The following is a 25,462-nucleotide window of genomic DNA, read 5'->3' as shown; positions in this document are numbered from 1 at the left end:
AGACGAAGAAGTTTCAGGATGTGCTGGATATCGCTTTACGGGAGGAGCGCGCCATCATGTTTGCTGAGCAGCTTACTCCAGGTACTACTACTAGTACTAGATCAACATCTACGCCGTCCGAGTCAGTCAACAAGATGAGAGCTACCACTACCAGTAAATCCAAGTCAGCAAGTGCATCTAGAAAGCCAAATCACTCGCAGGACCAGAAAGGGTCAAAGTCGACGAAGGGCAAGGTTTGTTATCGTTGTACATCTGATTTGCATATGGCTGACAAGTGTCCTCATCGATCTACTACTTGTCGATACTGCAAGAAACGAGGACATCTCGAAAGAGCCTGCATCACCAAGCAGAAACGAGGTGAAATTCACCACGTGGATGACGAACCTGATGATCGAGGTGAGATCGTTTCTGATTGTGATGTTGATGATATGCCTATCTACAAGATTCGATCGGGTAGTGGAAAACACCCTCCGTATACTGTAATGGCGGAAATCAATGATGTTTGTTCACCAATTTGCATGGAAATCGATACAGGTAGTGCTGTATCCATCATCACCAAATCTGATTACGAGAAATTGGGTGCACCAGTGTCGTCTCTTGTAACTCAATCAGTCCAGCTCATTGGGTTTTCCGGTTCCATCATCCCCTGTTTAGGTGAAGGGAAATTTCCAGTGTCAATAAATGGGCAAAAGCACACTGTTCTCTTGCGCATTGTCGATACAAATGGTCCATCTCTGTTGGGCAGAGATCTTCTCTCACTTTTCAAACTAGAATGGAGGGAAATATTCTCGGTGAAGTCTGAAATTGATAATGCTCTTATACGCGCAAAGCTGCAGGAGGAAATGCTTCAGAAATTTGAGAGTTTGTTTGACACGTCAACTGTCGGCAAATTAAATTCAACTCAGGTCACTTTGCGTGTAAATGATTCAAAACCTGTGTACATGAAGGCTCGTTCAGTACCATTTGCAATCCGGGAGAAATACGAGCAAGGCCTCTCTAAACTGGAGGAGGAAGGTGTAATACGCAAAGTTGAATTTTCGAAATGGGCTTCACCTACGGTTCCGGTTCAAAAACCAGACGGAAATGTACGTATCTGTGCTGATTACTCGCGCACCATCAATGCTAATTCGGATTTAGAAAAATATCCGTTGCCTACCATAGACGAAATTCGTGCCAAGTTGAATGGTGGGCAGAAGTTTACGAAGCTTGATTTATCTCAGGCGTACCACCAGCTAGAGCTTGATCCTAAGTCGAGGGGGTATACTACAATCAATACCCACCGTGGTCTGTTTGAATATGTACGTCTACCGTTTGGCATTCATTCAGCAGTCTCCATATTTCAGCGTACTATGGAGACTCTCCTGGCGGGTATCGATGGCTGCATTGTGTATGTAGATGATATTCTAGTCACAGGTCGAAATGATGCAGAGCACAAAAGAAATCTGGAAATGGTTTTGCAGCGGCTACAAGATGCGGGCATGCGTTTGAAAGCCACGAAAACCGAGTTCATGCTACCGCAAGTCTCGTACCTTGGTCATACTTTGAGTGCGAGTGGTATGGCGCCTTCGCCAGGAAGAATCGATGCTATGGTTAATGCCAATGCTCCTACGTCCGTCAGTGAGCTTCAATCGTTTATTGGGTCTGCGAATTATGTTCGCAAATTCATACCCAATTTTGCTCGGATTATGGCGCCACTTTACGCTCTGCTAAAGAAAGATACTGTTTGGAGATGGTCAGATTCTGAACAGACAGCGTTCCTTACGATAAAGAATGCTTTATGTTCCACGGAGGTTTTGGCGCACTATTCGGCGGGTCTGGAGCATGTCTTGCAATGCGACGCATCAGGAACGGGTCTTGGTGCGGTTCTTTTACAGAAAAACGAAAATGGTGATTACCAACCCATTTCGTATGCGTCTCGTCTGTTGAATAAAGCGGAGAGAAACTACTCAAATATTGAACGGGAGTCACTCGCTCTTGTGTTTGGTGCAACCAAATTTCGCCAATATCTCCTGGGAAAGAAATTTGTCCTTGAAACTGATCACAAACCTCTGGTGAAATTGTTCGGCATGCAGGAAGGTGTTCCGTTCCTGGTTTCTTCCAGATTAAAGAAATGGAAGTTATTACTTTCAGCGTATGACTACACCATCCAACACATTGCGGGAAAGGCAAATGTTCTGGCAGATTTCATGTCTAGAAAACCAATTTCTGGAAATCCTTCTACCCCGGAACTAGGTGAAACACGTGTACTTTTCATTGAGGACGAGCTCATTGATGCTCAAGTTGTATTGAATGCCACTGGAGATGATCCAGTTCTAGAGCGTGTTCGTCACTACACTTTGAATGGTTGGCCAGAGCATGTGAAAGAGGTGGAGTTACAGCCGTACTTTGTAAAGCGCTGGGAACTATCTATTGTAAATGATGTATTACTCTGGAATGAACGAGTGGTAATCCCCATGGCTTTGCGCGCGATGCTCTTGAGTGAATTGCACTCGGAACACACAGGCGCTGTACGAATGAAACGTATGGCACGTCGATATTTCTGGTGGCCAAAGATGGATGACGAAATTGAAGATACCACCAAAATGTGCGCTACGTGTCAAGAACAGGCACGCAAACCTAGTAAATCCTATGCTACCTGGTCATGGCCGTCGGGTCCATGGCGTCGTCTGCACATAGACTTTGCGGGTCCATTCATGGGCAAAATGTTTCTGGTGATTGTCGATGCGTATACGAAATATCTGGAAATTGTCCCGATGACACATGCCACATCAACGGGTACTATCAAAGCTTTGAGACGTTTGTTTGCCACATTCGGTCTACCCACTCACATCGTTAGTGATAATGGGACCCAGTTCACTAGTGCTGAATTTACCTCGTTTCTCCAGAAAAATGGAATCGCACACACTCGTTCAGCTCCAGGCCATCCGGAGACAAACGGTCTCGCTGAGCGATATGTCGGTCATTTTAAAGCTAAAATGAAAGCAATGGGAACAGAAGGTGACGACCTAGATACACGACTACAACGATTTCTAATGACATTTCGGTCAACTCCTACGGCGAATGGTAAATCACCGGCAGAAATGCTATTTAATCGCCAACCACGACTACGTTATGATGCTTTGAAAACAACACGGAATGCGGAGGCACAATCTTTCAATCAAAACCAGCATTTGCTACCAGAATACAAACCGGGTGATGCTGTGTTTGCGTTACGTTTTCAAAACCATGGTACAACCTGGGTCCCTGGTGTTGTTCTCTCTATCTGCAGTGCTATGAATTACTCTGTCCAGGTAAATGATGTGGTCTGGAAACGACACCGTAACCAACTCCGGCCACGTTCAATACCACTTTCTCAGTTAGCAGAACAGACACGTTCTGCACCACAGCAGCAACAACTCCAGCCGCAGCAGCAGCAACAACAACTGTCACCACAACAGCAACAGCCTCAGCCGCAGCAGCAGCAGGTGCCACAGCAGTTGCCGCCTCAGAAGGCTCAACAGCCGACGACTTCACAGCAGAAAGAGCAGCCCAGGCAACAGTCGCAGGATGAGCAGGGTCAACAGTCGTTAGCTTCTACAGCCCCAGCTGATGCTGTACCTGTTGACCGGCAGGTGACTCGATCTGGTCGGTCAGTCGTAAGACCAGCTCGGTATAACGGATGAGACATTTTATACATGTAGGATATGTAATTATTATATTATTGGCATGGATTGATTGAGATGATCGTGAATGCATGTACGTGGTTCTCTTGTTGCATTTGTATATATCAGTATAATGCTCTGTATAGTACATACCACACATAGAACATTGAACTTTGATAATTGGCACGTCAGACGATGGTACATTATTACATTGTCTGTTCTATGCTATTGTTCCTTGTCATGAAAATGTTTTGTTTTCGGTGTTACCTCTTTTTGCGAGGGGGATATTGTTATATATGCACTCTGATGTAATATATTATGTACTCTGTATGCATTTGTATATACTCATTGCGCATGCTCTGAATCATGGTCTTACTCTACATGTATCCATGCCGTTTGCTGTGGATGTTGTAATCAATGAGGTACCCATCCCTATTCGCATGGAAGTTGATACTGGCAGTGGTGTGTCCATACTAAATAAACGGGATTTCGAGAAGCTGGGTGGGGTTCTGTCTACCTTACCTAAATCCACCGTACTGTTGAGGGGTTTCTCTGATAAGCCTATTACCTGCCTGGGCGAGCTTGAAATGAATGTCACCTTAAATGGTACGACAGCGCCCGTTAAGCTCAGAGTTGTAGATGTCTCGGGACCATCCCTTTTGGGAAGGGACATGCTACAACTGTTTCAATTGCCATGGAATGAAATCTTCTCTGTCAAAACTAGAATTGATGAAACCGTGGCACAAATTCAACTGCGTGAGGAAATTATGGCCCAATTTCCAGATCTGTTTGATTCTACCTCAATGGGCAAACTAAACACAATGAAGGTCAACCTGCGTGTTGACGACGCACACCCGGTTTTCCTCAAGCCTCGCAAAGTCCCATTTGCAATTACTGAGAAATACGATGAGGCTCTTGATCAACTCGAGCGCGATGGCATTCTCGAGAAAGTTGAATATTCACAATGGGCAACGCCAACTGTTCCGGTCAAAAAGCCGGATGGCTCGATTCGCATTTGTGCGGATTACTCGCGCACTCTGAATGCACATTCACCGCTGGAAAGCTATCCGCTACCTACAATCGCTGAGATCCGCGCTAAATTGTCAGGCGGTACGAAATTCACCAAAATCGATCTCAAGCAGGCGTATCACCAGCTCGAGCTCGATGAATCATGCCGAAAGTACACCACTATCAATACTCACCGTGGTTTGTTTGAATATGTGCGCTTACCGTTCGGTGTACACTCGGCTGTTGCCATTTTTCAGCGCACCATGGAGACTGTGCTGGCTGGCATCGATGGATGCATTGTATACATCGATGACATTGTGGTTACGGGCAAAACACCTGACGAGCATCGAGCGAACCTTGTGAAAGTTCTCCAGCGCCTGCAAGAAGTCGGCATGAAACTAAAACTCGAGAAGTTTGAAGTCATGCTTGACAGCATCTCCTACTTGGGGCACACATTCTCAGCGGAGGGTGTATCGCCATCAGCCGAGCGCACTACAGCCATGAAAGACGCAAAACCTCCAACTACTGTGAGTGAACTGCAATCGTTCATCGGTTCTGCGAACTACGTCAGAGCATTCATTCCGAATTTTGCCACCATCATGGCACCGTTGTACGCCTTACTCAAAAAAGATGCTGTGTGGAAGTGGGAGTCTAGTGAGAGCAACGCGTTTGACGCAATCAGATGTGCACTCTGCGCCACTGAAACGTTGGCTTTCTACTCCACTACGAAGGACATCAAGGTCCAAGTTGACGCCTCAGGCGTAGGTCTAGGAGCGGTGCTATTGCAAGAAGAGCGACCTGGTCATTTCCGTCCCATTGCATATGCCTCGCGTGTTTTGACCAAGGCGGAAAAGAACTACTCTAACATCGAGCGAGAGGCGCTTGCCGTGGTGTTCGGAGCTACTACTTTCCGCCAGTACCTTCTCGGTCGCAAGTTCATTTTCGAAACAGACCACCAGCCGCTTGTTAAACTGCTTGGGTGTACAGACGGCGTTCCGTACTTGGTGTCACCGAGACTCAAGAAATGGAAGTTGGCCCTAGCGGCATACGACTACTCTATCAAGCACATTCCAGGGCGCCAAAACCCATTCGCTGATTTCATGTCGCGCCAACCTGGTCCTGGCGCTCCCTGCTCCGACGAGGTAGCTGATGAACAGGTACTATTCATTGAAAGCGAAGTCATTAATGCGGACACAGTTGCTACCGAAACGCAACGGGATCCTATACTGAAGACAGTTTGGCACCATGTACTGAATGGGTGGCCGGAAACCATTGATCAAACTCTACAGCCGTACTTTGCGAAGCGCTGGGAGTTGTCTGTGTCTGACAATATCCTTCTTTGGAACGATCGTGTCATTGTTCCAGAATCATTACGTGAGTTCTTGCTGAACGATCTTCACTATGAACACACAGGTGTAGTTCGTATGAAACGCTTGGCACGTCGCTACATGTGGTGGCCTCGTATCGACAGAGATTTGGAGCAGGTTTGCGCTCAGTGTCCGGAATGCCAAGCTGAAGCACGCCTGCCAGCGAAGGAGTTTGGTAGCTGGTCATGGCCGACGGGACCTTGGCAACGCTTACATATTGATTACGCCGGTCCTTTCATGGGCAAGATGTTTCTTGTCATTGTTGATTCATATTCTCGATTTCTGGATATTGTTCCTATGGACCGTGCAACGTCCGCTACTACTATCGCTGCTTTACGCCGTGTCTTCGCTTTGTTTGGCCTACCACATCACATCGTATCGGACAACGGCTCACAATTCACGAGTGAAGAATTTCAATCATTCCTACACAAGAATGGCATTCGACACACTTGTTCCGCTCCTGGACATCCGGCAACCAACGGGTTAGCAGAACGCTATGTTGGGGTTTTCAAGTCAAAATTGAAAGCCATGGGTACGCAGGGTGACCTACACGCTACGCTACAACGCTTCCTCCTGTCACATCGTACAACCCCTTCAGCAAACAACAAGTCACCAGCTGAGATGCTTATGATGCGTCAACCACGTACCCGTTTTGACACGCTAAAACAGACCGCCAAACCGTCTGTTGACTCTTACGAACGCAACATGAACAAGACCCCAGAATTCCAACCAGGCGACGCTGTGTTCACTCTAAATTTTGGCTCTTATGGTTCAAAGTGGGTCCCAGGTCGCATCGTGTCAGTCATCAGTCCAGTCAACTACCAAGTTCAAGTTCAGGATGCTTTGTGGAAGCGTCATCGCAACCAGTTGAGAGCACGTTCAGTTCCTTTGTCTGAGTTTGTGAGGGAGGATGTGGCTGAAGCTCCCCCTAAATCGACGCATCAGGCTCCATCGTCATCCGCTGATACTGGTCCCAGTGTTTCTTCTACCGGTACAGTTTCAAGTTCAAGTCCTACTACCGCTGAGAAACAACCGTCAAGTCAGTCAACAGTCAGCCCTACACCAACAACCACGACAATACCTACGGATAGTGAGTCTGAGTCTAGAATGCCAACACCATCGACACCTGGTCAGAACACTAGTACGACCCGGTCCGGCCGCCAGGTTGTCATACCTGAACGGTACCGCACTCAAGCCAAGTAGTGGTTTCCAGTTACTGCAGTGGTCATGAACTGTATTATAATGTGTATACAAACCTTGTTTCTGTAAATAGTTCAAATAACTATAGGTATTAGCCGTCATAAATACATGAATAGTTACTATGTCAGCCATGGGTATCGGTTATAATTCTATAGCGAATGATGACATAATTGGTTGCAGATCAGACACTCGCATAGTAGCCATCCATACGTATTTGAACCACTCTTATTACTGTTTTCCATGTTCGTCTTTTTCTAGTGGTGGGGGAATTGTTGTGTCCCTCAGTCAAGTCATATTATTATGACTTCTCACGAGCATGCGCACTAGAGATGCATGTGTAGGAGTTGCATTTTAATAGAAAGTATATTTTTCGCAGTAAAAGAGTATTTATTTGTAGAGCTTGTGTTGATACAGATTCCTAGGTTCAAACCCCAAGATGGGCAGTTAGTTACATTTTTTCTCTCCTTGCGTATTTTGTATCTGCATGTTATTACCCTTTCCGTGAGTCGCTCGTGAGTAATGTATGAGTCGTGTATGGCTAAACCCGTATTTACCCGTATGACTGCTGCTAGTGTTATTGTTCTAGACCATTAGCATAATTAACCAATCACAGTTCACAGCTCTGGAATATTCTAGAATTTCGTCGGCGACCGGTTTATATAGATTGCTCATTGGTTGATGACCTAAAAACATGGCTGCCGTTCGCCGCGTGTTTTGTCTTCTTGCATTGTTCTTTTCTTGTGCTCCTTTCACTTCTTATCTTTACTTGCCGAGTGTGTAACTAATAATTCTGTCCTAACGAGTATTCGTGAAACCACAAAGTGAGTGCTTTGTTGAGTGTGTGAAATTGTCTCCGAGGGCCAGCTACTACATTGGTGGCAGCGGTGGGATTCGAACCCACGCCTCCGGAGAGACTGGAGTGTGTGAGAGTGTATGTGTGTCAATGAGTAGGTGAGTGAATGTGGTGTATTGTATGTGGTGTAGTGTATGTGGGTCAAGCCCATGTGAGACAGTCCATGTGTGACTGTGCATGCCCGTGTGCGCATGTGTGCCGGCATGATTGCGAGTGTGTACGTGCGAGTGCGTACGTGCGTGAGAATGTGTGTCTTATTTTCTTCATATTTAATTTGGTATATGCCGTGTTGCTTTGAATTTGGTGTGTGTTGTGTTGATGTATTCACTTGAAATCGGGGACGATTTATTTTCGTAGGGGGGAGTAGTGTAGGAGTTGCATTTTAATAGAAAGTATATTTTTCGCAGTAAAAGAGTATTTATTTGTAGAGCTTGTGTTGATACAGATTCCTAGGTTCAAACCCCAAGATGGGCAGTTAGTTACATTTTTTCTCTCCTTGCGTATTTTGTATCTGCATGTTATTACCCTTTCCGTGAGTCGCTCGTGAGTAATGTATGAGTCGTGTATGGCTAAACCCGTATTTACCCGTATGACTGCTGCTAGTGTTATTGTTCTAGACCATTAGCATAATTAACCAATCACAGTTCACAGCTCTGGAATATTCTAGAATTTCGTCGGCGACCGGTTTATATAGATTGCTCATTGGTTGATGACCTAAAAACATGGCTGCCGTTCGCCGCGTGTTTTGTCTTCTTGCATTGTTCTTTTCTTGTGCTCCTTTCACTTCTTATCTTTACTTGCCGAGTGTGTAACTAATAATTCTGTCCTAACGAGTATTCGTGAAACCACAAAGTGAGTGCTTTGTTGAGTGTGTGAAATTGTCTCCGAGGGCCAGCTACTACACATGCTCGTGTGAAGTTGGTTTTGGGATGTTCGGAGGCAGTCTCCACTTGCTGCAGCTGAGTCTGGTTGAAGATAATTACATTCCGAGTTCAGAGCAGTTCAGAGTGAGCCAGTTACGTGTGTGTATAAACTGCATGATTAGATCATTGTATGGTCTAGGCAGGGACCATACAGCCTCGTAGTTTTCTGACCGGTGCAACACAAACAATATCATTTTTCAAGACTTACACTTCAGAGAAACTCGTGTTCCTAACACATGAGCTTGAGTCAGTTCTGCGGCATGTTTTTTAGTCAGTTCTGTGGATATTATTATTATGTAATCTACTGTTGATGGTTGTCGTGAGACAGGGAGTCAGTCAGCGACAAGCTGAATTTTACTTCAGTAAAAGGAAAGAAGGTGAGAGTCACAAGTACATGGATGGCAGAGCAAATGCAGTGTCTAACTGACCGTCTTACATTACAAGATGACACAGATGTAGCACCGTGTCATTAAAATACTTACTGCAGTTTGCCGTTGTCTGATCAAATAGGTTGGATGTAATGTTGTCCCATCTGTTAAGCGTATCGACGTAGCACAGGTTTGATGTCGTAAAATAGGCGTTACCTTGAACAGATCTTAGACTTGAGAGGCCCAAGTATGTCACTTTTGATTTTGTCCCAATGACCTGTGAAAACAGATGCAAATTGTTGAAGAACCAAGAACAGTACTAGATAGGGGAGCTGAAGGTCTAAGACACAGTTTCACCTGATATAGCTTAGTAAGCTAGTATAGAGGCTAGACGGCACTTCAATAATATTCACAGTTTGCGTGAGACTTGGTTAGACCGTGTTTTCCACATCCGTTAAAAAAATGCTTCCACTAACAAGGATCAAGGTGCAGATGCAACTTCTAACGTCAGGCGAAATTACTGGTCAGTCGGCGTCACGCATTTTTCACAAAAAATTGCGTTTCACCTGCTGGGAGAGTATGCGTGTACTCGAGTCTCATCCTGAGCACGTTTTTTCTTCTTTTTTTTCAGCTCCAGTATAGCTGTATTTTTCATTGCAAAGCCGTCCTCGATTGTTGTGTTCGTTGTTCAAACGAAGTGGACATTCAATCATGAAGGCAGAGGACATAGGAGCCTGATTGGAGTTATTCGTGGCATAGGACGGCCACACAGAGACACTTTGGGATTTTCTGAATATAAAAATACCGTACGCACGATGCTGAGATCAATTTGTGCGATATCAAACTGTTTGTGATCTACCACATCGAGCAGAACGGGATCCAAACACAAGCTTACCGACGGTTAGGCTGCCAACCTGACTGGACAAATGATCCCTGGCTTCACCAGACGCCAGACGTCGGACACCATGTCCTTTGCCGCGACGTCCATCTCCAAAAAGAACTCCATCTTCGTCGTGAAAAGGCTTGAAATACTCAATATTCAACCGAGATTCGCGGTCTCACCCTTTCTCAGATCGAATCATTTTTTGTTGTAGCAGTTGCAGGGCAGATCCCCGCCACTACTTCAACAGAAGATGGCTCCAAAGCATGCCTGGAACAAGCCATATCGAGGTTGCAAGCCACCCCTCTCAGCACTTTTTTTGAAGAAATTCGAAATTTCAATGGAGGAAGATATACTATGAAGAGAATTTCAAAAAGTATATTTCGCGGAGCGATCGCTCAACCTACGTCATTCAAACTTTGCAGGATGGTTCAGACGTACATGCTAGGCATGGAACCACAGAAGATGATATCATAGCTGACACACAGAGTCACACACACAGCAGATTCGTGTGCACAGATACTAAATTAGTGGACGTCGTCATCTTCTTCCCGCTGATCTCAAATGTACGATGACGTGCTATTTCGCCTGACGAGCTTGGGGGGGGGGGGGAGAGGGTTAGTAGATCAAACCCACCTCCAAAGTGGTCAAAGACCAAAAATCCCCATTCCCTGTATCCATGGATACTTACAAGTATACTAAATGCCGCCACGTTGGACGTTGTGCATTTTCCAATTTTCTGCACGTTCCTCAGAAAGCTCACATCCGCTATGAGTGCATTGTCCAAATAGAGACACCCTTTGATGTTCTGGACAGTGAGTAAAGCATCGAGTTCTGATGGATTGTTGGCATTCAACGGTCTGAAGAAGACATCATAAACGCAAGGAACAATACTCAGTTACAATAGGAACACTCAGGAACGAACACGAACGTATCTAGTACCACACGCCATTGCCAACACAGAGAAAAGGAAAATCGAGAAGAAACAAAGAAATTTTAATTTTAAAGCACCAGTGATTTTCGCAATTTCGTTCGGGGTGAAATTTTGTGAAATTTTGTGAAATTCTGTTCAGAGAAAAATAGTCTGCGGAGGTTTAGAGCAACGCGAACTGCACTTTTCGCGATAAGACCCTATCTGGGGTCGAACAGGGCACTTTGACGTTTGAGAGTACACTGGTACACGTGCTACCTGCACTGCATGTAAGCAGTAGAACAACGTGCTTGACTGGTTGGACGTGAATCCGGGGTAAGCACACAGTTTTCTCAGTAGTTGCATGCAAGAGAGAGAGAGAGAGAGAGAGAGAGAGAGAGAGAGAGAGAGAGAGAGAGAGAGAGAGAGAGAGAGAGAGAGAGAGAGAGGGAGGGAGGGAGGGAGGGAGGGAGGGAGGGAGGGAGGGAGGGAGGGAGGGAGGGAGGGAGGGAGGGAGGGAGGGAGGGAGGGAGGGAGGGAGGGAGGGAGGGAGGGAGGGAGGGAGAGAGAGAGAGAGAGAGAGAGAGAGAGAGAGAGAGAGGACGGAAAGTAGAGTAGAGAGTAAAAGCGAAGCCTGGGTTTTCTTTCTTCTGTGTAGCGTGAGGAGGTTCTTTTCAAAAACCTAGAGCTAGAATCAGCAGGAGACCGTGAAGCTTCTCCGCTTCCGGTGCACATACTGAGAAAATCTGTCACATGAGCGTGTGAAAGCACAGGTGCACTGAAGTGCTGTTGCGAGAGTTCGCGGAAGATGTCCGAGTCGGAAAAATCCGTCAGCTCCAACAGCAGTCACTGTAAAACGACTAATTTTAGCGAATATAGCGAGAGGAGTGTTTTCAACAACGTTTTGCCGCACCAATCGAGATGTTGCATGTGCAGTACAGCACTAGTCATCTTTCTTATTTTTTTATCTCTGACACTCGGATCGCTAAAATATTTCATCCGAATTGGTCCAGATTCAGAAAACGCTAAGAAAATTACCTGCTAAAGCAAGCCGCTCTACAGTACCCAAACGTTACCTGCAGGTCGTCAATGCGGCTCTAGCTTCAGACCGCAGCAGGCAGGACTAGCAAATACTGTCCTGTAGTTGAACTTTGTGAAGCTGAAGATCGAGAAGAAAGTTGAAATCGAAGCTGTTGCGGTGCGTCGGCGCTATGTAGGTTGTATTTGTATGGAAAGTCAATGGCCACTTGAGCCTATCTCTTGTTGCTGAGAACTAGTTGGCAGGATGCAAAAGCCCTTTTTTAAAGGGGAGAGAAACGAAAGGAAAGAAAGAATCTGTAGAATAGCTTCATGTCTGCATTCTCTTCTAGCAGGTTTTCAGTATCTGGGAGGATCATGACCAGCCGAAAGTTGTCGTGAAAACCAAGTCTGAAGCAGATCTGTACGTACTTCTATGCTCTGTCAGGTTCCACCTGAGATAAAGAACCGTAGTACAGTTCGTTGACTGGCGGCTGGCAGGACTCCATCAAATCCTTTACTTTAGTTAGCTTCAGCTCCGCAAGCAAAAGTCTCTTTTCTCCTCTGTCACCCCATGCCATGTACAAACGTCACTGGAACTGATGCACTTGACTCGTGCTGACGTGCACCCATCCCCCCCCCCCCCTCACGAACCCAAACCAGTGTCGAGTATGTGCTGCGGAAAGAGAAAGTAATATTCGCGAAACAACAAAGTTTGCATTGAAGTTTATGAACGTTCGTGCTTTGTTTCTGTACTCGTTCCCAGACTCAAATTTACTTTCGAACTTTCGCATTGCTAATCGTCCCTGGCGTAGTGTCTTGAGGTATCTTAGAGAGTTAAATAACATGGGCAAAAGTATGATGACTATTTTTAATAATCCAACCTAGAGTATGGGTTACAGAGTTGCAGCAACATAACAGCAGGCCATGAGCTGATGAGAGCCAATAAATAATTGGGGGTTACTTTAATTAGGCAGCAAAGAGAAATATCAGCATGCTGGCTGAACTCACATTGCTTGAGGATGATTTGGGTCAGGACTAAACGAAGCAATCCCAATTCGTAAATCTCCATCAATAATAGTGCATCCAGTCAGGTTGTTTTTCAGGTATGATGCATCTAGGACTTTCCTTTGTAACTGATCTGTTCCAAAGCAGACTGCCAAGAAAACAACAACAACAACAGCAGCAGCAGCAGCAGCAGCAGCAGCAGCAACAACAACAACAACAGTTGAATATACAGTCGCACATCCAGCAACAGTTCAATTAGAAGCCCAAGAAGGTCAGCGACAAGCACGTTGCCTGAGTAGTTGTGCCTGTGAATCATGAGGTCCCAAGTTCGAGATCCGCGCTGCCCGCAGGGAGCGTGTGTTGTAGTACGTTATTTTGTGTACGTCGTGTGTACGTCATGTTGGTGCATGCGCGTGTTGCTGTGGTGTAAAAAGCAGTCTTCGTCTTGAGTTCATCATGTCTTCGTCTTGAGTTCATGATGTCTTCGTCTTGAGTTCGTCATGTCTAGTTGTGTTTCTTCGTCGTGTCGTTAAACAGTCCTCTAAATGTAGTTATCGTCGTCCCTTTGTATAAGTGTGGAGATGGCACGGGACTGGGAGCAGGCAGAGAAAGCGAGTTACAACATTGGTGGCAGCGGTAATGGAAATTGTTGTACACTTCAACTTCTGGATTCGTCCTGCGTGGCCTTCGCTCCCAGTTTCCGATGTCATCTCCAGTCGTCCTATCGTCACAGTTTTGTCCGTCTTGAAGAAGTTCGTCCGTCGTTCTCGTCCTTCATCATTCGTCTCTCCCGTCTCTTGGCAGTCGTCGTCACTGGTGGTCCCGGACACGACGTAAAACTGTGCCCAGAAGAAAAGGAAAGGAAAAAGAAGGATGGATGGTCCCGGACACGACGTAAAACTGTGCCCAGAAGAAAAACTGAAACAGAAAAAAAGAAGGATGGAAGGTGAAGGCTGCAGTGTGAGGATGTGGACGCTGAGCAGCGCTTTGAGATGGCGGACGGCATGGCAGACGGCGTGAGGAGTTTCGTTGGTGAGAGGGTACGTGTGTTGTTGTGAACATGATGAGTATGTGAGTTGTGTATTTTTCTGTTCTCCCAACATTTTGTTCTTTATTATTTGCTCTCCTCGAGGGTAAAGAGGCGCCCGCACAGCGCGTGTGTTCTGTTTGTTTTTTGATTTGCTCTTCTATGAGGATAACTAGAGGCCCCCACAGAGCCGGTGGATTTTGTTCTTTTTGTTATTCCTATGATTTGTGCTCTCACATTTTTAGAATTTTTGCGTGATCGTGAGGTGGTGTGTTGTGTGAAGTAGAGTTTTTGAGGTTATCAGTTCCTACACGTGTGACAGCGATCGTGGCTGGTGTTCTGGGTGGGCGGACAGAGTTTTTGTAATCTGCAGTGCAGGCAGAGGTATTTTATTTCTGGGTGTGACTGGTGTGGTATGATTGAGTGATTTGTGTGATCTTTTCCTCTTTTTACTCTGTTTTATTATTAGAATCGAGGACGATTCTACTCTTGGGAGGGAGTTATGTTGTAGTACGTTATTTTGTGTACGTCGTGTGTACGTCATGTTGGTGCATGCGCGTGTTGCTGTGGTGTAAAAAGCAGTCTTCGTCTTGAGTTCATCATGTCTTCGCCTTGAGTTCATGATGTCTTCGTCTTGAGTTCGTCATGTCTAGTTGTGTTTCTTCTTCGTGTCAATAAACAGTCCTCTAAATGTAGTTATCGTCGTCCCTTTGTATAAGTGTGGAGATGGCACGGGACTGGGAGCAGGCAGAGAAAGCGAGTTACAACACGTGCGTGTACTGTGCTAACAAATGTGGTGATGCATGCGTGAACCACTTTATTAGATGCGATGAACTGCGCCGATATCCATGGTCAACTGGGTATTCACTACTCGGAGTGAGTTTACATTGATGCAGCTAAGGAAGTTTCGCCCCCTTGTTGGGCACTTGTGACCATACCACCCCACCCTCGCCACTTAGTGCTGCATCTGCAGCACCATTGGTATATCAGGCATGGTGGTGACCTGGCACAAGCAAACCTATTTTTGAACGCAATCTGCATAGCCCAACATCATGCTATAGTTCCTGCAGATAGGACATACAGGTTGGTAGTGTCATGGCCGCGTGTTGGCGGGTTTGAGGCCTGGCTTAGATCAGTCTAGTGGCTACCCAGGTAGACGACCAATATAGTCGCCATCTACTGAGTTAGCTAGCTCACACAGAATGACAGATTTATAATTCCACTTGAACAGTGTTTATTGAACCATTGCAATGCTAGATCGAAAGATCAAGCGTGAAGAGTCGAAGACATAAAGCAGGAGAGAGTCGGAGTGACTCTCTCAGAATCGAGAGTGAATCGAGGGAGTAGTGAGCTCCCCGAGAGTCGAGGATGAATGCCAGCAAAACAGCTCCTTAATATATATGCTACATTACGTGATCAAAAGTAGGCAACAGTGACAAGAATGCATAAGGATTATTTCTTATTTCAAATAGTGGTGCAATTAGCCAAACTAGAATATAGTACAAAGATCAATACGGGAAGCCTGCTCACCCAAATGTGAATACAGTGTTTTCCAAATGCTGGCATGATCTTGGTCCGCGATCCGGTGGACTGGGATGCATTCCAGCAGGCGGGAAGCGTAGCTGCGTCCTTCTTGCAGGTTCACCCAAATGGGCTCTTCCCTAAACATAGCTGCAGGCGGCAATGCCGTGTTCCCTCGAAAAGGGTACGGAGTCCACAGTACACGAAGTACTGTCGACCCTTTGCGTCTTACGACACGAGAAGAGGCGCCACACTTTCTCAACTAACAAAGGTATCAGCTCCCTTGCAGGACTAAGCGCGGTCCCCTCAAGCTCAACAGTGTAGTGAGTACAATGCTGACGACTTGTGCTGAAGGTGTTGCCGACATACGACAACACTTTGCGACTCTAGGCCACTAGTTGTAAGCCACGATTGCTCATCAACTAACGAAAGTGCCAAATCCTTCGCAGGACTAATCATGGTTCTTACAGAACACTGGAATATTTCGGAGGCCAGCTTTTGGCTGCTGAACTCAATGCGTGGTCGCTTTCACGACGAGTCTGATCCGGGTCATGACAGTAGTACAAAACAAAGTCCGGTCTTTTCTTCCACGACAACTTTCCATAGCCTTTCATAGATGTGTAGTTCACACAACATTCATTGTAAATGTAAACATGATGAAATGTCAAAACCTACAGTACTGTCTGTCGCCGAAAGAACTGAGGGGTCAGGGTTCTAGCCTAGCCCGTTCTTATTTTTAGCAAACACGTGGCAGTTTCGTTCTTATTCGATGGTACAGTCTTATATGTACATTATTATTATGCCGAGTTATACGTCTGAGTGTACACTATCTCTTAAACTGTTACCAGCAAATCCTACATATAGGATGTGGTTTCTGGCTAAAGGATCTCGCTAAACAACCTATGAAAATTGATGAAATGGTTTCATGAGGTACTTGGAATTGTTTTCCATATACGTCAGTAGGAATAATCCAAACTTCAGGCCGATTGGCCAATTTTTGGGGTGAACCTTCCGCTGTAGTACAGTTAAAAGCAGTAGATATACCAACCTGTGGCAGTGCTCCCCAATCAATCACAGACATCTTTCGTGGTATCTGTGTACTTATTCAGCATACTACACATTCTATATTACTTTCCCTACCAGTTCTATCATGATCTGCAGCTCGCATCTTCCCTGAACCTGTTCGACAGGAGCAGAGTCAACGCATCTGTCAACAGTGTCAAGCCAAGTTAGTCTATCTCCTGCAGCTTGGAGAGCGCTCTCCACGGAGAGATCCGCTGCCTTCAGGTCGTGCTGAATCGTATCTATCCACCGCAATGGTGGGCGGCCACAGTTTTTTTATGTCGTTTGTGTTGATGGATAGCTGCAGTGCTTGGAACGAGGCAGATTCTAGACCCTCTCGCACCACATGGCCAAAGCAGAGCAGCCTGTGTCGCCGGCATGTGGCACTAACTGGAGATTGTTTTGTTTCTGTGTATAAGTCACCGTATTATATGAGCGTTAGCATGCTAACGCGAGTTAGCAGCCAGCCTAGCGAGCTGGCCCAACCTGCACGCATGCGTGAGTCACGTGGGCACGCGCCCTTCAAAATCCTGTACAATGTCTCTTGCATGTCATTGCTGTTTGGACTTTCGAGCGTGCAACTTGCGGAACATGTGTTCCCAAACAATTTCCTTCCCACCCTCCCACCCACTAGCTCAACTCATGTTTCTGGCGCACACATGACGGTATCTGTATAGTCCATGAGAATATATGCTCTCAACTGGCTATGCATCTCTATATATTTAGCATTTGGCGGCTCTACTCAGAGTCATTGGCGGCTCCATGCGGAGGCATTGGCGGCTCCATGCGGAGGCATTTGGCGGCTCCATGCGGAGTCATTCGGCGGCTCCATGCGGAGTAATTGGCGGCTCCATGCGGAGTAATTTGGCGGCTCCATGCGGAGTCATTCGCCAGCTCTGTGCGGAGTCATTCGCCGGCTCCATGCGGAGTCATTTGCCGGCTCCATGCGGAGTCATTCGCTGGCTCCATGCGGAGTCATTCGCCGGCTCCATGCGGAGTCATTTGCCGGCTCCATGCAGAGTCATTTGCCGGCTCCATGCAGAGTCATTCGCCGGCTCCATGCGGAGTCATTTGCCGGCTCCATGCGGAGTCATTTGCTGGCTCCCTGCGGAGTCATTCGCCGGCTCCATGTGGAGTCATTTGCCGGCTCCATACGGAGTCATTTGCCGGCTCCATGCGGAGTCATTCGCCGGCTCCATGCGGAGTCATTTGCCGGCTCCATGCGGAGTCATTCGCCTGCTCCAAACGGAGTCATTTGCTGGCTCAGCTGCGAGCCATCTAGCGGCTCCAAGCAGAGCCATTATACCAGTTGCTCTCGAATGCAAATATGGTATCTGGTGTATTCTTTATTGTCGCTTCTTTTCTTGACTTCTTCAGTCAGTTTTGAGTCTCACCAGTGTCCCTGCCCTCCCACCCTTCATTTCTGTGCATATTTTCATTGCTTTTTTATCACTTTTTGCCTTGATGTGCTTGCCATGCCTACATGATGCCTAATCGCCATTGGGGATATACACCCGGTTTTTTCCCTCACAACTGCGTCCGTCAGCGCGAGGGGTTTTCCCGGCTGGCTCGGTCCAGGAAAAATTAATCTGACGGTCCCAAGTGGTTCGGCATCATGGCCTATTTCTGCTATCCACTGGCACGCCTATTCTCTCCGAGACACTCTGTTCTCAGTCCTTGCTTCCATACCTCACTCGTTATCCGGTTCACATCTGGCTGCGGCCAACTACCCTTCACTTTGTGTGTTGTCGCTGTTGCTGTCTATGTCTCTGTGTGCCAGTATATGTGGAGCGAGAACATACAGTTCTCCATTATAAGCCCTGCGCTTATAATGGAGATTGCGCTTGTATATCTTCGAAGCCCTCTTGGAGTGCGCTTATAGTAGAGACTGGGCTTCTACAAAAGACTGCGCTTGTAATAGAGATAGTACAGTATCCGCAAAAATCCAGCCTGCACCGTTCATAAAAATGGTGAAATTCTATCCTGGCCGTTCTCCGGCGCCCGACAGTACTGTATGCGACAATTTCCCTGTTTTACAGATTTAACATCGTGTCATACCCGTACAGAGCACATCATGTCATACCCGTACAGAGCACATCATGTCATACCCGTACAGAGCACAACATCATGTCATACCCGTTAAGAGCATAACAACAAAATATAATAGATGGAGGGTCTAAGGAACGGGCTAGCTGAGCGTGCTGTACAAACCGTCAAGAATGCGCTGAAGAACTCGGTTAGTGGTTCTGATTTGGAATCCCGTCTATATCGGTTCCTGTTTCAGTATCGCCTTACGCCACAATCAACTACTGGTCAATCGATGGGTCATAAGCCCCGGTCCCGTCTTGACCTCACATTTCCGGACACTTCTAAGAAGGTTTTCAGCCGACAGCAAGCAGCCGTAGACCGCCGCCCGGCTCACTCGTTGTCCTTCTGCTGTGGCGACCCTGTGTCCTGTGTCAACTTTGCTGGCTCACCTAAATGGATGGATGGAGTTCTTGGAAGAGTGTCTAGGCCCAGCCACATTTACTGTGCGCCTACCCGATGGCAGATTGTGGAAACGGCACAGTGACCACATCCGCCCACGGTTGCCGGCCGAGGAGCCACCTGTTGCTGCGCCAGAACAGGCAACAACCGCATATCCAGCTGTTGTTCCATCTGGTCAACCTCTGAACCTCCAGTGTCGACATCATCTGTGCCGGATTCAGACGCATCCGAACTACGTCAGGCGAAATAGCACGTCATTGCACATTTGAGACCAGCGGGAAGAAGATGACGATGTCCACAAATTTAGTATCTGTGCACACGGATGTGCTGTGTGTGTGTGACTTTGTGTGTCAGCTATGACATCAAACCCTGTGGTTCCATGCCTACCGTGTAGGTCAGAACCATCCTGCAAACTTTGAATGACGTAGGTAGAACGATTGCGCCACAAACCATACCTTTTGAAATTCTGTTGATAGTATACCTTCCACCGTTGAAGTTTCGAATTTCTTGCTGAGAGGGGTAGCTTGCAATCTCGATATGGCTTGTTCCAGGCATGCTGTGAAGCGAAACCCTGTTGAAGTAGTGGCGGGGATCTGCCCTGAAACTGCTACAACAAAAAATGATTCGATCTGAGAAAGCGTGAGACCGCGAATCTCCGTTGAATATTGAGTTTTCAAGCCTTTTCACGACGAAGATGGAGTTCTTTTTGGAGATGGACGTCGCGGCAAAGGACATGGTTTCCGACTTCTGGCATCTGGTGAAGCCAGGGATCATTTGTCCAGTCAGGTTGGTCGCCTAACCGTCGGTAAGCTTGTGTTTCGTTTGCGCTCTGCTCAATGTGGTGGATCACAAACAATTTTGATATCGCACAAATTGAACTCTGCATCGTGCGTACGGTATTTTATATTCAGAAAATCGCAAAGTGTCTCTGACTCTCTGTGTGGCCGTCCTATGCCACGAGAAACTGCAATCAGGCTCCTATGTCCTCTGCCTTCTTGATTGCATGTCCACTTTGTTTGAACAATGAACACAACAATCGAGGACGGCTTTGCAATGAAAAATACAGCTATACTGGAGCTGAAAAAAGAAGAAAAAACATGCTCAGGATGAGACTCGAGTACACGCGTACTCTCCCAGCAGGTTTTGTGGATGTCGCTCATAGATGCGTAATTTCGCGTGACGACAGCCTTCAGTTGGTTCTGTGCCAACAGTCGTATCTGCCTCACCAGTTCCTCCAGCACCGGAATCAGTCACGCTTCCAGAGTCGCAGTCAGCTGGGTCGACCCCTGCTATTCATCCGCGTCGCTCAACTAGAGCTGTTCAGGCGCCCGTCCGTTTGGACTTGTAACAGTTCTATCATAGCTACTCACAGTTAGATCTGCTGTCTTATTTCTGTGTTTACAGCTATATTTCGCCATGTCTTGTGTTACTGTTTCTACAGGTGATTTGTTATTTAGTAGCAGTGATTTTTTTGTTATTGTTTACTTAGTCTTTGTTTCATCTAGGGTTGGAGGGATGTGATATCCATGTACATGTCTTATGTGTTGACGTCACTAAAACGTCACTAGGACTCTGCATGCACGCAGGCCAACCTGTGCTGCCTTGCCCTTTTGTTGTTGTTCTGTCTCCCGAGTCCTTGAAGTGACTTCCTCGTTGTTGGCTTATGAAATAGAATTATACATACCGGAAACATCCTTGTCTCAGTCTGGGTTGTAATAGCAAGATTATCCCGACCTTGCTTGAAAAATACCCGCTTGGGCAGCTTCTACTTCAAGTATGCAACGGAAATAATAACCTCGTTCTAAAAATTAATAGTTAGTGCATGACAGGTGTGCCTAATATCTTGTCAGCGCCCTCCATTCCATGTTAACCAACAGGCCATCGGGCACTAGCAAACCATATGGCCCTCCCCGCCATGCACTAGCCTATAAAGTAGTGTTTAAATCGAACACGAAATCTTTGAATGAATAATCTATCGAATAATTTCGCCCTTCATCGAACGAATAATCTATTACCATACGCATGCTGGAATTTTTCAACACTTTTTCAGCCCTTTTTTGCTGATTTTCGGATTATATATTGTTGAGGTGCACAACTGCGAAACAGTAACTACTGGTTTGTTGTTTCACTACATGTACATGGCGAGATTTCGGAGGTCACTGTACTTCGGTCACCACAACTGGTGTGAGTCCACGAGGCATGACCCACAACCAACAACAGGTTAGCCCCACTTGACCTCTCGTAGGACCTTGTCGGACTGCAACAGCACCAGGTCTACTGCCGGTGGCATGCCCTGTTCTGTTGCAAGAGCTGCTTTGAGGCAAGACTACACTACGGTGCGTACTTCGAAGTACAAACAGTCGAGTACACACATCGTCGTTGCAATCATGCAGTCACAGTAGATCTACATGATCCACTGCATGTACATGTACAGTGCACCGTGCTTGCGCGCTCGTGCATGCAGATCCATCCCCACACGCACATGGCATACACAGCTAGCTTGCGCTGGACGCGCGCGGGGGTCAGAATCTGCACTCAACTTGTCCCCACTCTGCCATTGCGCTCCAAATGCCTTCTTTATGCAGACGACACCACCCCGTATGCCTCTGGAAAGTGTCCACAAATTCTCATGTCTTGTTTGGAAGAAGATGTTTCAGTGGTGAAGCAGCACCTCACACTGAGATCGCGGCCTGCTCCTGAACTCCAGCAAGCGACAGGTACTACTGATCCACGGCAGATGCTTGCATCCTCCACCTTACCTGAGCATTGTCTGCGGTTCGACTGTTATTGCCCCGTCTGACGAAGTTAAGTACCTCGGACTGACTCTCGGCTCAACTTTAAGTTTCAGTGCTCAAGTTAATTCCCTCAGGGAAGATATTGGAAAGAAACTAGGTATTTTTCGACGTGGAAGGAGGAACCTTGCTGTCCAGGCCAGAAGGCAGTTCTACTTGTCAGTAGTGCAGGGCAAGCTCGAGTACGCCAGCACTGCCTATGTACACTGCCTACGTGCACTGTCTCACTGACAACATGAGAGATCAGCTGCTACGCATAAGTAAGACAGCACTTAGATGCATATTTGAGTATGACATATTCACGGGCATGTCATACTTGCTTGAGAGGCACCACATAATTAGCTTAGACAAAAGATATCATACTAAGTCCATATTCTTCATGTTCCGTTGCATCCACAATATCTGCAGTTCACTTCTCTCTGACATGTTCACCCTTCAACCTGACTGCGCTCACACAGATAGAGTCACCCGCGGCCAAGTCAATAATTCCCTTTCTTTGCCCATTGTGCAAACTCAAGCTGGATACAAATCTATTCCATTCCTTGGTGCTGACCGCTGTAATGCGCTTCCCAAATCCCTTCGCACTAATCATATCCCCAATTCATTTCGCCAGGAACCTAACTCATTCACTCATCTTGGACACCCTGTAAGAAGACCTTAGGGTCTGTTGGGAGTGCCGTAGTAAAATAATAAAATACAATACAAACACAATACAATACAACCATATAATTGGACTTTGTTTGAGCTTGTGTGTGTTGGAATGATGGCACAACTAAATCTTAAAATGATAGCCATCATTAAATTGTTGTCCCCATGGCGTTTATTCCCTTAGCCTTATGAATATTAATATAGTGTTTATGATTAACTATTAGCAAAATCAGCATAACAAACCATACATAGCACATGTGCATACGTACCATTACAGTCAGCCTCTGGTTTATACAATATACTACTTCCTCCGTATACAAAAACTTCGTGACTTTTTGAAAGGTGTTTTTGAGAAAGAACCTGCTCAACGAACGGCGCCAAAGGCTGTCATCGACAACCCACGTCCATGTCGAGGTTAGTTTAGTTGATCCCGAACAGATTCTCCACGGACGCCATGCGTGTGAGGACGTTGCCGACAGAAACTCAAGAGTCAAATGAAAAAAAACTAACACTTACTTGCTCGAAACTGACCGTGACAATGACGAAGTGTAGTTTGTGGCTGGAACACGGAGTCACGCGGCACTCGCTGCCCTGAAACTGGCCAGGCTCGTAGATCTACGTCGTACGTGCGGTGCGCGGCCCCATAGATCTGCGCAGCGTGAGAACATAGATTTGTTTTCGCTCGCACGGCAAGATGAAACATTTCAGTCGTCGTGCAACCAGCGCAGACTCAGGATCAGAATGTCGATGGCCTGGCTTTCTTCGCCTCTCTCCAGTCAGACGTCTCCTTTGTCGCCAAGGGGAATCGCAGGGACCTCCTCGAAGCCATTGTAGAATGCTTGGGAGGATCATCCTGGCGAGAAAATGCGAAGCGTGTGGATGTGCTTGTACGACTCGTTTCACGGCATAATGGAGGTCGCGAGTTGGAACGACTGAATATAGTCGACAACGATTCATACACAGCTCTAGAGATGAAGAGGACGTAGCCAAAGTCCAGCGTCGGACCATCACTGCAGGTGACAAGAATCTGAACGAAATGCGAGCGGAAGCAACGACTGTTGGCGATGCGGAGTCATCGTCGTCAGGTGACAATGACATGAGCGACGAAGACTCTGAAAATACTCAATCTCATTCGTCTGAGTTGCTTTTTTCTTTGTATATAGCTTGTAAACAGGTTAGACAATGCCACGAGTGTTACTCCGAGTCAAACGGAACCATTCCAGAGCTGTGCGCAGCTTTCAAAAAAAGTCACGAAGTTTTTGTATACGGAGGAAGTAGTAATAGTATTTTGGTCACAGTATTCAGTAAACACCTCTTACTTCGTTTACAGAACGGAGCACACGGCTGGCAAACACCATTGTCATCATCTTCTGTGTTCAGCGGACATGTACGCACACAGTCTTGTTTGTACGTCAACCGGTTTACATCTGCAAGCAACAGGACAGGGCAAGGCAATGTCACACGTCTTAGTAATGACTTGCCAGCTGCTTGCGCAACAGGTCACTTCAATCTCAATAAGTTCTGGTCTACACAAGCCCACGTGGGGTGTAAACAATGGATATCAGTCGGAGGTGGGAGATATTTGGGAATTTGCTACACTTTTTTTGCACTCTGAGCCTGGACTACAGTGGAAAAAGCCCGATTCACCGCAATACACATTCCCCGCATTTGGGTCGAACGGGCAAGTTAGCACTTTGTCATTTCCCTGGCATCCATTATCAAGGAGAAAAGGACCCACGTGGAATACAAAGGATTCATAATTACAGAGCAGCCATGGGATCACGGGATGGTCACATACCGGCACAACTCTTTACACAGTCCAGTTCGTGATTGTACCGTCCGTCGGGATTTGCTACCTCTCGACTTGTCCTCCGATCGACAGTAGTTAGCGGTGGGCAAGAAGAAACACACCTAGTTTGCCCATTGTCGAGTACCAGTCGCTTGCCCGCACAGGACTGTCAAGACAAACCAGAAAGCATCAACAACCGGAAGGGCACACCCAAACACCAATGCTTTGTGAAACGGAATATTGCTACTAACTGTTACTGGTAAAAAGTAAATCCATCCTGTAGGAAGTTGTCCACACACCAGCCAGCAGCGACACCATAATTATTCAGATGGAGCATCGAAAAGCAGAGAGCTTACTTACCACACATTTGGTGTCCCCGTATCCTGTACAGCCGCCAGCACATTGTGAGTAACAGCATATCTGACTTGTTAGGTTGCAGCGCTTGCCACAGCTGTATGCACTGCAGCCCACGTACGTATCTGCAAGGTGAAACGATCAAGCGGCAACAAGAGATACACACCGCAGTGGTTTGCGACGAGCCTGTCTCATATAGAAGCCTGCTTGGAATACAAGCCTGAATTTCAAGATGCTTCATTGGCACACACGCCCAGAGGCGGATCCAGAGATCTCTACAGGGGGGGGTTCCGGTTGAACCAAAATTGAACAGCCAAAATATTATGGAATCAGATTGTGTTGTAAGTTGTGTGGTTGACACTTGTAATAACGACAATCCGATTGTGTTAGTGGCAATCACATGCTTTTAAACACACACTACGGACATATACATATATTTTTCCATCATCGACCACACCACAACTGCGCTTTCCAGCCAGCCTCGACACGTTGCCACAGCACACCACCATCGCTGGAGAGCGCAGTTGTGGTGTGGTGGACGATGGAAAACTTGTATACAGGGCCAAATGCTGCTGCTTACCCTACATTGTATATTATTCAGTACGGA

The 25,462-nt window shown here is 46.6% G+C and overlaps 1 protein-coding gene across 1 annotated transcript in view; it reads right to left on the bottom strand.

The window, feature by feature from the left end:
• Window positions 1–25,364, bottom strand: part of LOC135810383 (melanoma receptor tyrosine-protein kinase-like) — a 76,799-nt gene extending 51,435 nt beyond the window's left edge. The window contains exons 1-7 of the mRNA XM_065323876.1: window positions 25,313–25,364; window positions 24,862–24,980; window positions 24,511–24,667; window positions 24,032–24,139; window positions 13,179–13,323; window positions 10,932–11,100; window positions 9,475–9,637 (exon numbers count right to left, since the gene is read on the bottom strand). Coding sequence (XP_065179948.1) covers window positions 9,475–9,637; window positions 10,932–11,100; window positions 13,179–13,323; window positions 24,032–24,139; window positions 24,511–24,667; window positions 24,862–24,980; window positions 25,313–25,364 — 913 coding nt within the window. The remainder of the gene's footprint in view (window positions 1–9,474; window positions 9,638–10,931; window positions 11,101–13,178; window positions 13,324–24,031; window positions 24,140–24,510; window positions 24,668–24,861; window positions 24,981–25,312) is intronic.
• Window positions 25,365–25,462: the final 98 nt, after the last annotated feature.

This window comes from Sycon ciliatum, chromosome 2 (genome assembly GCF_964019385.1).
Source record: "Sycon ciliatum chromosome 2, ocSycCili1.1, whole genome shotgun sequence".
Classification (NCBI taxonomy): Eukaryota; Metazoa; Porifera; class Calcarea; order Leucosolenida; family Sycettidae; genus Sycon; species Sycon ciliatum.
Note: the sequence above shows the minus strand (reverse complement) of the source record. Positions and strands in the feature narration are given on the sequence as shown.